At 35.8% G+C, this 12,047-nt stretch overlaps 2 protein-coding genes across 3 annotated transcripts; both read left to right on the top strand.

Moving 5' to 3' along the window:
* Positions 1 to 152: 152 nt before the first annotated feature.
* On the top strand, positions 153 to 4,615 carry LOC18049709 (plant UBX domain-containing protein 11). 2 transcript variants are annotated; one of them, XM_024188802.1, is made up of 10 exons: positions 153 to 251; positions 433 to 535; positions 617 to 669; positions 750 to 831; positions 1,116 to 1,181; positions 1,285 to 1,349; positions 1,862 to 2,050; positions 2,147 to 2,777; positions 3,569 to 3,841; positions 4,222 to 4,615. In XM_024188802.1, the coding sequence occupies exons 2-10, from the start codon at positions 433 to 435 to the stop codon at positions 4,458 to 4,460; spliced, it is 1,701 nt and encodes a 566-aa protein (XP_024044570.1). In that variant the 5' UTR covers positions 153 to 251; the 3' UTR covers positions 4,461 to 4,615. The 2 variants fall into 2 exon arrangements, with proteins under 2 accessions (XP_024044570.1, XP_006443115.1); XM_006443052.2 differs by having other exon boundaries at positions 1,282 to 1,349.
* Positions 4,616 to 6,996: 2,381 nt separating this feature from the next.
* On the top strand, positions 6,997 to 7,941 carry LOC18049708 (transcription elongation factor TFIIS). Its single transcript, XM_006443051.1, has one exon. The coding sequence runs from the start codon at positions 6,997 to 6,999 to the stop codon at positions 7,939 to 7,941; it is 945 nt and encodes a 314-aa protein (XP_006443114.1).
* Positions 7,942 to 12,047: the final 4,106 nt, after the last annotated feature.

Genomic DNA, 12,047 nt, shown 5'->3' with positions numbered 1-12,047 from the left:
ACACTTAAGTTTTAGATAATTTTTAAAAATGTAGAGCTGACTGTGTTAATTAGCTCAAATCTTAGGAACTAACAATTGTATTTACACTTAATGACGTGGCATTAGTTAATTATGACACGCGTGTTATCGTCTTCTAACAGAATGGTATTAGATTCTCTATATCTCGTTCAGTAAGCGTGTGTTTTGAGATCGAATTCGAAGTCCTCTGATTCCGTACTCGCTTCTTCCAAAACCCTAATTCGTTATTTCTGGTAACTTCCGTGTTGCTCACATCTAAAATTTGTTCGATACGGCGTTCACTGTGTAAAACTAAGGCCTCAATTTCCGTAATTTAGGGTTTATTCTCTGAAATTGTGCTGTTTGAATTGACTAATTTAATTTAATTTAATTCAGTTTTATGTTTTTATTTTTTGATTCGGTGGCTTTAACCAGATGGAACGGCGGTCACTCTCTTCTCTCACATACAAAGGATCGATTCCTGAAGCTATTAATGAAGCTAAGAAGCAAAAGAAACTTTTTGTCGTTTACATCTCAGGTAATTTCTGTTTAATTTCAATTACATTCATCTCTCATAACGTCGTTATGAAATTCCTTATTTTATTTTATTTTATTTCAGGCGAAGACACTGAGTCAAACAACTTGGAAAACACAACATGGACTGATTTGAAAGTAAGTTATATTGTTTATTTATTTATATATTAATAATATATTTTTTTTAAGTTTACGAGTTCCTTATTTGCTGTGTTCAGGTGGCAGAGTCAGTATCGAAGTACTGTATACTATTGCATATCCGAGAAGGAAGCACTGACGCTGCAAATTATTGTGCAATATGTAATCCTCAGATTCCTCATTTTGAATCAAAGTTTTACGTTATGATTCATTGGTTGGCTGCGGTTTTGAACTACTGCAAACCTTGGTAGACTGGGTATTTTCATATGATAAATCTCAAACTATGGAGATAATGTATACACTTGCCTCGTCTTAAGGATACTGTGTTTCAATACTTTACAAACATTTTAGCTTAACTAGGGATGTGAGTATTTTGACTTGTGATATAATGGACATTGCCGGCAGTATTGCAATCAGAAGCGCATTCTTACATTGATATTTTACAGATCCACAAAATTCTATCCCATGTATTAGTGCAATTGGATACAATGGCTTACAAGTTTGGAGAAGCGGTATGTTTCTAATGATAACCTTTAGCAGAGGCAAGCACATTATGGTGTTTACAAATACTTTCTAAATATTTCGTTGTTTTCTTTCCATGTAACTGTCCAGAAGGTTTTGTTTCTGCTGAAGTTTTGGCTTCCAGCTTGGAGAAGGCATGGTTTAGTCTTCATATTCAGGTATGGGGGTTGTGGTGAGGAGCTTTTTTTTTAAAAAAAAAGTCAAAACCTGGCATGTCATACTAATAGGTTTTTCATGAAAAAGGAGAACACCCTTGGTGTCTGCTAGTTGATGTTACAGTTTTCTGCAATAATGAACGTAGTTGATCATATGTAACTATAAGACGTAGTTTTATGTGACTTCTACGGGGTTCCTAGGTATCACTAGCTACTCTCGGTGTTTCGAAAGCATGTTTTAACTTTTGTTTTCAAGTATTTTGCAAAGCTTAACCAAAAAACTGTTTAAAACCTATTGATCACAACTTGATCAATCAGTGGTGACTAAATAGTTAAGGCGGGTTATTCCTTGTGCAATGGCTACCTTTTGAGTTATTATTGTAAATAATAGTTCTCCAGGATCTCTTCTCATTTATTTCCTACATATGCGATGCACTAGAGCCACATTAACTCTATGATTTAAGTTTTGAAGAAAACGTGAGTGTTTTTTTCATTTTGGTTGAACTAATTTGCAGGAAACAACGGCAAGCGTACTGACTGCTGCACTTGCTTCCAATAAATCTGAACCACCTACTTCTGGGACTTCTGGTGGTGGCTCACCTGATCAGGGAAGTTCTTCAGGTGCAGCTATTCCATCACCTTCACCTTCGTTGGAGAAACACCCGCAATCCTCAGAGGCTAAATCATCTGTGACATCTGAGATGGTAAGAGAAGCTTTAGTTTCTGTAATTACCTTTTTAATTTATTGATTACTGTATTTTTCATGAGCTTATTCACTTACATTTTTCTCATATTTTCAGAAAAATAACACTGAAGTTGGTGTTAAGACATCTTCAAAATCCTGCAGTGATAGCCAGTCCGGAAGTGTTGGGGATGAGTGCTCCTCCTCTTCCTCTAAAGGAGCTGACAATTCGCTTAGTCCTGCAGCAGCAGATCCTGAAATTTCACAAGCTGAGCGCATGCCTTTCAGTACTGCAAATTCTCCTGCCTCAAGGAGTATTGTGGACGAGCACTCCGGCTCTTTCTCTAAAGGAGCTGACAATTTGCTTAGTCCCGCAGCACCAGATCCTGAAATTTCTCAAGCTGAGCAAAAGCCTTCCAGAGCTGCAAATTCTTCTACGAGTAGTGATTGTAATTCAAGTCTTCCTGCTGGAGGTCCAACAGTAACTCCTTCTGAAGCAGATGAATTCAGAGAGGATGAGAGGGCAGATGACATAGGTCATGGGAAGGTTGACTTGTCGGGTTGTTCTGGTAGAGAATTAAGTGATGTTCATTTAAATATCCGATTGCCTAATGGTGTTAGCCTGCGAGAGAAATTTACTCTGACAAGTGCTTTGAGGGTAGTGAAAGATTATGTCGATAGAAACCAAACAGGCTTGAGCTCCTATGATCTTGCCATTCCATATCCTCGCAAGATTTTCACCGATGAAGGTATGAATATTACATTTGCAAATATTTATGTCCAGACTTAAGTTATTTGAATTTTGCCTCAAACGGTGTTATAATGAGGATATGGATGCAGAGGAAGTTACCGCATTGCTTTACATTGTTCTTTGCAGTTCTTTTCTTTGGCATGGATTGCATTGCTCAAATTAGCATTTGGACCTGATATATAATATACACCTGCATGCTTCCCTTTCTGCCTTTTTTGATGTTTAGCTGTATGAGCACGTTCTTAAAATGTTACCAAGGACCTAACCAAGTGTTCATGCTTTAGTGCATAGAATGAACTTGATTGTAACAGCAGATGGTTGGTAGCGTTATAAATTCTATCTGAAAAAAATATCTTGTCATATAAAAGATATAATGTTCCATCTGGCTACAGTATGTTCTGTTGTCTTTGCTCACATGCAATTGTCTGTTACATATCAATTAAGTGCCTTCATCCATGCAAGTGGCTCTTACTTAAATTAAAGAATTACTTTCTGTTGTAAATTACTTTTTCACCTTCTTTGACTCGTAAACCAATCCTTTTAATGTGGCAGGATAAGCTCTACATGAGCATTCTTTCAATCCTTGATGCATTCTTATGCTGTTTTCATTGTGTAATCTAAATATTCAATCTTTCTCGATGCACTTGTCAGTGTTAGGCATCACTGATTTATATATAACATGCTCTCTCTTTAAATAGTGCAATCAAATGTATATACGAGTGCACAAACAGTAGATTTGAAGTGTTTGCTAATTGCTATTCATTGTTCTCTCTCTTTAATCTACTGCAGACCTTAGCAAATCTCTGTCAGATTTGAGCTTGTTTAACAGACAAGCATTGATTGTGGTTCCACACCAGAGAGCTTCAGGCTACCAGGGAGGAGGATCCTCGATGTCTGAGCAAACTAGATATAGAACAGTTGCAGATTCTTCAAGTGAAAGTGAAGGGGGATATTTTGCATACGTCAGAAGACTATTGTCATATGTGAATCCACTGTCCTATTTCAGTGGTGGTGCCTCTTCAAGCCCAGGGCAGGATGCACAAAGAGGCATATGGGAATATGGTGAGTTCAAAGTTCAAACAACACAACTGATGCCATCAGTTATATTTTTCTAGACGTGAGATTTAGGATTAAAATGTATTTCTGTTTAAGAACTGTTCATTTGCATTCAAATATACCAGCTAGGGAGGAATTTAAAGGCCATTAAGAACCCTTCAATGTGGTTTTCCTAGTAAAGGAATGTGTGCGGTCAATAGGCCTACTGTCTTTTCCTTGGTTTCCATGTCTTCTTTTGTCGGGAATAGAAGGTTTTCTTTTGGAAAATTTTTTTCCCGTGACATAATCTGATGTGAAAGTTCTTCAATTAGATTCACTGGATACTTATTGCGGCATAATGTTCTCATGGCTTGCACCTCTATAACTATCTGTGTGTGGTCCTGTAGGTCCAAATCCGACACTTCAGAATAACTTAGCAGCCGGAGGAGATGGACCCAACCCATCCTCAAATCCTAGCACTTCAGTTCGCAGAAATGAAAGTAATAACAGGCCACCAACCACATCTCATTTTGGGAGCAATATTCATACGCTGAAACACGATGAGGATGATAGCCGGTTCAATGATAGAAATGCCTTTTGGAATGGAAACTCTACACAGTATGGTGGGGATAACAACGGCAGATAAGATCCCAGGTTTAGCTCGCTCCTGCAGAACTTCTGATTTTCAGCCCTGAAATTTAGAGAGGATAATAACCGCTATAGATATATTTGATTTATTATATTTACTTTAGATTTATGTGCAAATTCCTCAATAATGGTTGTAAATATTTATATATATATATTTTCCAAAATTAAAGCAGTGATTTTAGCATGCTATGAGACTAAACAATATTTGAAACCCATTTAACAATCTTGAATGTCTGATATTTCTTGCTTATTCATCACTTTTGACAAATAATGGTTAGACTTTCCCTATAACTTGGACTCCATATAAACTCAGGATTAATAGGAATTAACTTGTAATGAGAATTATTAAAGTTCTGTTTGATACAACTTTTCAAGTAGAGCTTGTTTAGTTATTTGATAGTACAATCTTTATAAATAGAGTTTTTACTAAAAAAAATTTAGTTGTTTAGTTGTCGATGAGAATTTTATTAAATTACTTTAATGGAAAAACTTTTTAAAGTTATATTATAAAAAAATAAAATAAGATTGTTGAATAAGAAGAGTATATTTAAGAAATTTTAATATTTAAAAAAATTTTAACTTTTACTATCAAAAATTCAATACTTGAACTTTTGTTATTAGAGACAAGATAGTTCATCTAAGCTTAAAAAAATTATGAGTTTAGCATAATTTTTTTATGATTAAAAAATATTAGATAAGTTATACTAAATTGACCAGTAGATAAATTATAGTAAATGACTAACACGCAATTGATAGCATAGCACCTTCAGATCAGCGGTACTGAGTTTAGCATTCAGATCAGTCATGAAGAAGCCACGGTTGTTAACCCTAGAAGATTTTGAGAAGAAGACGATACTTAAAAAATGGACTGATCGCTTAGAAATTTTATCAGAGGTGGCGGCCGTAGATGCTGCTAAAAAATTGAAGCAACGACAGAGAGCGGCAACCAGAGAAGAAATATCAACATCTGCCGCAGATGATGATATGATGATGTTATCACATCAAAAGAAGAAAGAAAATCGACAAAGAAAAATATAATAAAAGCCTTAAGTAGAAGAAGGAAAAAAAGAATGAATTTGATTTAGGACCAAACCCGCCTCCAGATTTGCCTACAAGTTTCTTGACCAAGATTAGGGACATGCATGGGAAAGACATCGTTAGGGTTATGCAGAAACCATTGTATAAGCCCGACGTATGCAAGGGTGAAGATCACTTGGGATTCCCAAAATATTGAACACTTGTGATTCCCAAAATATTGAACACTTGTGATTCCCAAAATAACAAGCCATCGAAGATCAAAGCAGTAACTTTGATCGATCCGTCGCTTAATGAGAATAAAATAAGCTTGGGAAAGCGGAAGATGGAGAAGAAGCATGGACCCAGTAGCGAGTCATATGTTCTGGTGACTATATTGGGAGAAATTGTTGAAGAAAATCAGTTGATGAACGGTGATCTTGTTCAGCTGCGGGCTTTTTCGAGTTGCCGCTGCCTCAACGTCAAGACTCTGCTTTGCTTTAGCTGTTGTCAAAAGGTAATGATCAAGAAAATGAAGCTAATTAAAAATAATTATTGCGGGAGTAATGATTTGATCAGTGGTATAGGCTCTGAAGAGGGAGATTTCGATGACAGACCACCTTCCGGTGGAATCCGCTACCTCGCTTTCCATTGTTCTGAAATGATGCTACGTTTTAATGATTATTTTCTTTATTTTCTTAGAAAGATTAATAAAGGTTGTTTTTCTTGTAAACCATGCATGCATTTGGTTCTTGATCACATGATCATTAAATTGTGTTTTAACCTGATTTTGGTAGCTGAAATTACGACGCCGAATCAACTTAGAACGAAAATTTTTGATAAATCTTTGGGGAGACCAATGAATCTAAAATGTGGTCTATGGTGATCATAGATTTGGCAGCTCCAGCACGGATCACGAGGCAAGCAATAACAGCGGAGCTCTCCCATGGACACGTCATCCGCCGAGCATTGTCCACGTCAGCTGCGGCAACAGCGACGGCAACAACAGACGCCAAACCCATAACGCCGTCAGCGGATCGAGCGAAATGGAACGACAGAGGACCGAGGCAGATAATTCCGTTGGGCCAGTGGGTTCCGAAGGTGGCGGTCGGTGCCTACGTTACTCCCAACGTCACTGTCTGCGACGGAGCCTCCGTCTGGCCCGGGTCTGTCCTACGTGGCGATCTTAGTAAGATTACCGTTGGTTTCTGCTCCAATCTGTGAGAGGATGCGTACTTCACGAAGGCGGCAAAGTTTTTTTTTTTTTTCCTGATGAGAATTGGTTTCAATAAGATTTGTTTTTTCGTTTTTTTTTTTTTTTGAGTTTTTCTTTTTCCTAATGAGAGTTGGTTTCATTATTTCAAATTTTCAATATCAACCGATACAGATAAGGAAACTAAGCAATTCCGATCAAGACTGGGAAAAGTTCATTACTATAAATTGACAACTCATTCACATCCTGCAGAAAAATATACATTGTGAAACAAATAAACGAAATTCTAGCTGTAGTTTACGTACGCATGGAGAAAAAGCTTGTGACGTTATTTGGAGCGGCGAAGAAGGCGGCAGACGCGGCAGCGGCTACTAACAGGAGTGAGCCCGAGGTGCAGCGATGCGCAGACGCCTTGAAACACCTACAGGCTTTTCCCGTTACCTACGATCTGCTGGTCTCCACTCAGGTCGGTAAAAGCCTTCGCCATCTCAAAAAGCATCCATGTGAGAAGGTACAAAATGCAGCCTCCGAATTGCTACATATTTGGAAGCAAAAAATAGTCCTCGGAAAAGAGACGAACGGAAATAAGAGAAACGGTAGCAAATTATCAGTTGATGAGAAGTTTCAGAAGCAGACGAGTGATAGCAATGCTGTAAAATCTGGGTGCAGCACAGCAAAGGAGAAAAAAGCAACTGCTAGTATCAGAAAACCATCACATGCTGATCAGGCTAAGGATTCTATGCGAGACAAAATTCGGAAAGATCTTGAGAAGGCCCTTTCCAGAGTTGCAAGTGAGGCCGCTGATGATGAGGAAATAACTGATCGGGTTAAAGCGCGCGACCCGAAGCAAGTTGCTGCTTCAGTGGAACGTGTGATGTTCGAAAAGCTGAGGCCCATGGGCGTTGCAGAGAAACGCAAGCACCGATCCATTATGTTCAACATGAGCGACGAGAAAAACCCTGATTTGAGAAGAAGGGTTCTTATCGGAGAGGTGACACCAGAGAGGCTTGCGACCATGACTCCTGAAGAATTGGCAAGTGATGAGAGACGACAAGAGAACGAGGAGATTAAAGCCAAGTTCATGTTTAAATGCGAAGTTCCTGAGAAAAAGAAAGGCACGACTGATCAATTTAAGTGCTCCAGATGTGGGAAAAGCAATTGCAATTATTATCAGATGCAGACTAGGAGTGCTGATGAGCCTATGACTGCCTATGTAACGTGTGCCGAATGCAACAAGCGTTGGAAGTGCTGAACTTTAGACACACACACACACACACACACACACATATATATATATATATATGTATATATAGTTGTTTAATTAATCAATTTTGTGATCAAGTTTAATTAGTTATGTTTATTAGTCATTGTTCAGCTTTCTGCAAATGTGAAAGTTCATTTGTTATTCTTAAATAATGAAATATTCAGTGTTATAATTCAAGCCAGCCTGATCAGTTCGTTATGGTGTGTGTGTGTGTGTGTGTCTATATATATATATATATATATATATATATATATATATATATACACATACATATATATCAGATCTATATGTATTTATGTACCAAGTATTATCTGAAATCTTTACTAAAAGGCATGCTAGCAATTTTTCTGTTTATCAATTAATCTACCCAGAAGAAAGCATATCAATATCAAAAATAAAATTATATGGGATTATTCGTACTTGAGTAATTTAGATATATGCCAATGATATTTCAACAACATGTCGGATAGTTCTGTTAGTAATATGCCCTAAATGCCAATTGAGTGGCCCTTTTGCATTTAGAAAATTATTGTATTTGATTAGTATTTTGATATTTATAAAATGGTAAAGTTATCAATATTCATAAATTATATTAATGAATATAGTCTAAGAAGTAAACTAGTTAAAGAACTCTTTCTCAAGTTTGTCGAGAATATGAACATGTACCCTTTGTACTATACTTCTAAAATAGTTTCTAATGATGGATTTATGATTAGACGTCAAAAAGTTTTTATAAACAGTACTAGTATGTGTTATGACTCATTTATAGTATACGATACTAAAATAGATGGCGAGTTTCATATTATTGACATGAGATGTCAAGTCAAACAGATATGTATTTATTGCAAGAACAAGTTTATTGGCGAGTTTCATATCATTGATATGAGATGTTAAGTCAAACAAATAGGTAATTATTACAAGAACAAGTTTATTGAACTTGACCAAATAATAATAAGCCTATTTTGAGTGTTAATGACTTATTATACATTTTAATAGACATTATGTTTAGTAATGGTCTTTAAACCCGAGGCACCACAAATGTCTTATACATAGACATCTATGGTATGTTAAAGTATAAGTAATCAAGAAAGAGATCCAGTAGTAGCTGCCATGGTTGGCTGTATAGAGACGTGTATGGCCAATATGGAATTCATCACTTTGTAATGAACAAAAAGGATGCCCTCTGTAAGTTAATATAGATTGGCATAAGAAATCCTTCGCCACGGTTAAATATATTTTAAGGAGTTCAAATTATATTTTTCGTTCCAACTTTCCAAGTTCATTTAGATTTATTTTGAGATAAAATATAAGTGCTTAACATATTAAATCATAAGCATGCTTTTCTTTGGACATGGATGATGAAAAGACCGGCACATAGAGAAACAATAGAATAGGTTCTATAGATCCAACAATTCTTGTTGTTTGGATAGTCGTGAAATACTGATAGGCGTCACTCATGACATGTAAGAACCTTAAGAGCAGTATTGCTAAAGGGCATTAGCAATGCATCTTAAAGTCATTAGAAAAGTTCTAATTGATAACTGAAGAGTCTAGCATCTTTTAATAAATAAAGAGTTATCATTAAAATAATTCTACTGTCTTCTAATAAAGAACCTAAAAGGTCACACATATAATAGAAATGGAAAAAAGAGTTATTAGAAAATGAGAAGTTAAATTTCCTAATTTTAGGAAAATCGATATTTATGTTATAATTCATTAAAATATGAAAATGTATCTTAAATATGATTTAAGATAGAAATTTTGATATTCCATATATAGTTCAAGGAACAAAATAAATTTCATAAATCTTTTGTCAAACATTATGTTTACGATCGAGCATGTAAAATGATCATATTGGACATGTTTCGGTTCATAAATAATTATGGACTTCTACACCAATTTTGGGTACAAAATTTTGGACTTTTATTCGACATAATATGGATTAGGAAAAAGCATAAAAACCATGTCAGAGAAATAAGGCCACAATTAACCATTTGATTTGATCAAAATAGGCTTAATTTGTTAAAGACGAAATTAAGTAACTGAGTTATTTATTTATTCAAAATTAATTTAATTAAATAAATTATTGAAGTGATAATATCACATATAATAGAAAATGACTTAGTGAATGGGTCTATCTCATGATAATGTTCGGTGTTATTATTGAAAAGATAGTGTCATCTTTACTTGGTGGAATGAATGATCATGAACTAGCATTCATATTTCTTTGTTATCTCTCTCATTTCGAAAACGAAATTTGGTGATTCCAAATCCAATGAACTCCTATAAAATTTTTAAGTGTAGATTGATTAGAGACATCACAATTGGAATACTTTAAGGATCTCAAATCACGTAAAAACAGAAGTCGTTGATGCAGTGGTCTGTTTCATGGACAGTATTCATAACTTTCTGTTTTTGACCTTTTTCTCCTACCTCACAAAGTTATTTATGAAATTACAAGTGAGATAATTAAAGTTCAGTTTTTTCTCTTAATTTTAATTTTTGAATAAAGTTGATCTAAGGTTTTTAGAGCTTTCGTCATACATTTTAATTTTATTATGCAAAAATTGTGTTTTTAAGAATCTCATGTACAAACATTGTCCTTCAAGATCATGGAACTATATATATACGTGATTTACTAAGGACATGTAGTATATAATTTTTTTTTAAATTTAATGAGGTCGAACGGGAAGCACGTATCAGGCATGTGGTAACAGCCACATTCTACTGTTACACATGAAATTAACTTGACTTCGTTACTGACACTTTTCAATTTGCTTCCTTATGCTCTGCAATTAAATTAGAATCCACAATCAGTGATTCTAATTTGGGCCCCGGTCAATATTCTACCTTTATTGTAAAGACGGCTTCACACTTGCATAACTCTTCCAATAATGAATCTGCAAGCAAACTAAAACGTACTGCACAGGATTAAAGTTTTAATTCAAGATACGGAAACAATTATGAAAGCAACAGGGAATTATCTTTTCATTAGTAATCCACCGCGTAGCAAGTTGATTCACTCTGAGTGACTGCTAAATCATTTTAACTTTGTTGCTGTACGTAAGAGACATCCTACTTGGAATCCACTTCACAAGTGATCTACAATGAAATTAGAATCCGCAATCCACTTCACAAGTGATCTACAATGAAATTAGAATCCGCAAAGGATTCTAATTTTAGCCCCCAGACTACATATTTGCTGCCGTCATCGCAGGAACATTTATCTCTACACGCACGTTTGAGTTTTTCCTATTCAGAATCAGTATCCATTATTAGAACTTGGACTTTCCATTCAAGATTAGGAATTAACAATTCTTATCAGGATTAGGAAATTAATAGTATATATTAACTGCATATCCGGCTTTGGCATCATCGCTCATCAGGTCATAAAACGTTCTTTAAATATTTTTTCAGTCTTTCTGAGCAATCAATCAATTACAAGAAGATGTCAGCTTTACAGGATTTTAAGAAGAGAAAGATAAACAAAAACTGGACTCACCTGCAAATTTTATCAGAGATTGCGTTGCTGTCTGATGCTGATGGTGTTACATCGAAAGAAGAAAGAAATTCGATAGAGAAAAAATTAGCCCTAAAGAAGGGAAAAAAGAGAGTTGATTTTGGACCAAACCCACCTCCAGTTTTGCCTATAAACTTCTTGAATAAAATTAGGCATATGCATGGGAAATATATCGTTAGGGTTATACAGAAACCATTGTATAAGTCTGATATAAGTAAGCCGGAATGCCGGTTTTCGATACCAGTGAAGCAAGTTCAGCAAGAGTTTCTGACAAAGCAAGAGAAGATATTGCTGGACACTTGTGATTCCCATAAGAAGAAGGCCTCGAGGATTGAAGCAACGTTGATCGATCCTTCGCTTACTGAGAAGAAAATAAGCTTGAGGAAGTGGGAGACGAAGAAAAAGCATCATATGTATGGAAGCGGCAACAGCAGCAGCAGCTATTCATCATCATCATACGTTTTGATGAATAAATGGTACAACATTGTTGAAGAAAACCAGTTGAAGAAAGGTGATGTTGTTCAGGTGTGGGCTTTTCGAACCGCCGCAGCCGCCTCCGCCTCAACGTCGTCAT

The sequence above is a fragment of the Citrus clementina genome, unplaced genomic scaffold (genome assembly GCF_000493195.1).
Source record: "Citrus clementina cultivar Clemenules unplaced genomic scaffold, Citrus_clementina_v1.0 scaffold_3, whole genome shotgun sequence".
Taxonomy (NCBI): domain Eukaryota; kingdom Viridiplantae; phylum Streptophyta; class Magnoliopsida; order Sapindales; family Rutaceae; genus Citrus; species Citrus x clementina.
The sequence above is the reverse complement of the archived record's forward strand: the minus strand, read 5'-3'. Positions and strand labels throughout refer to the sequence as shown.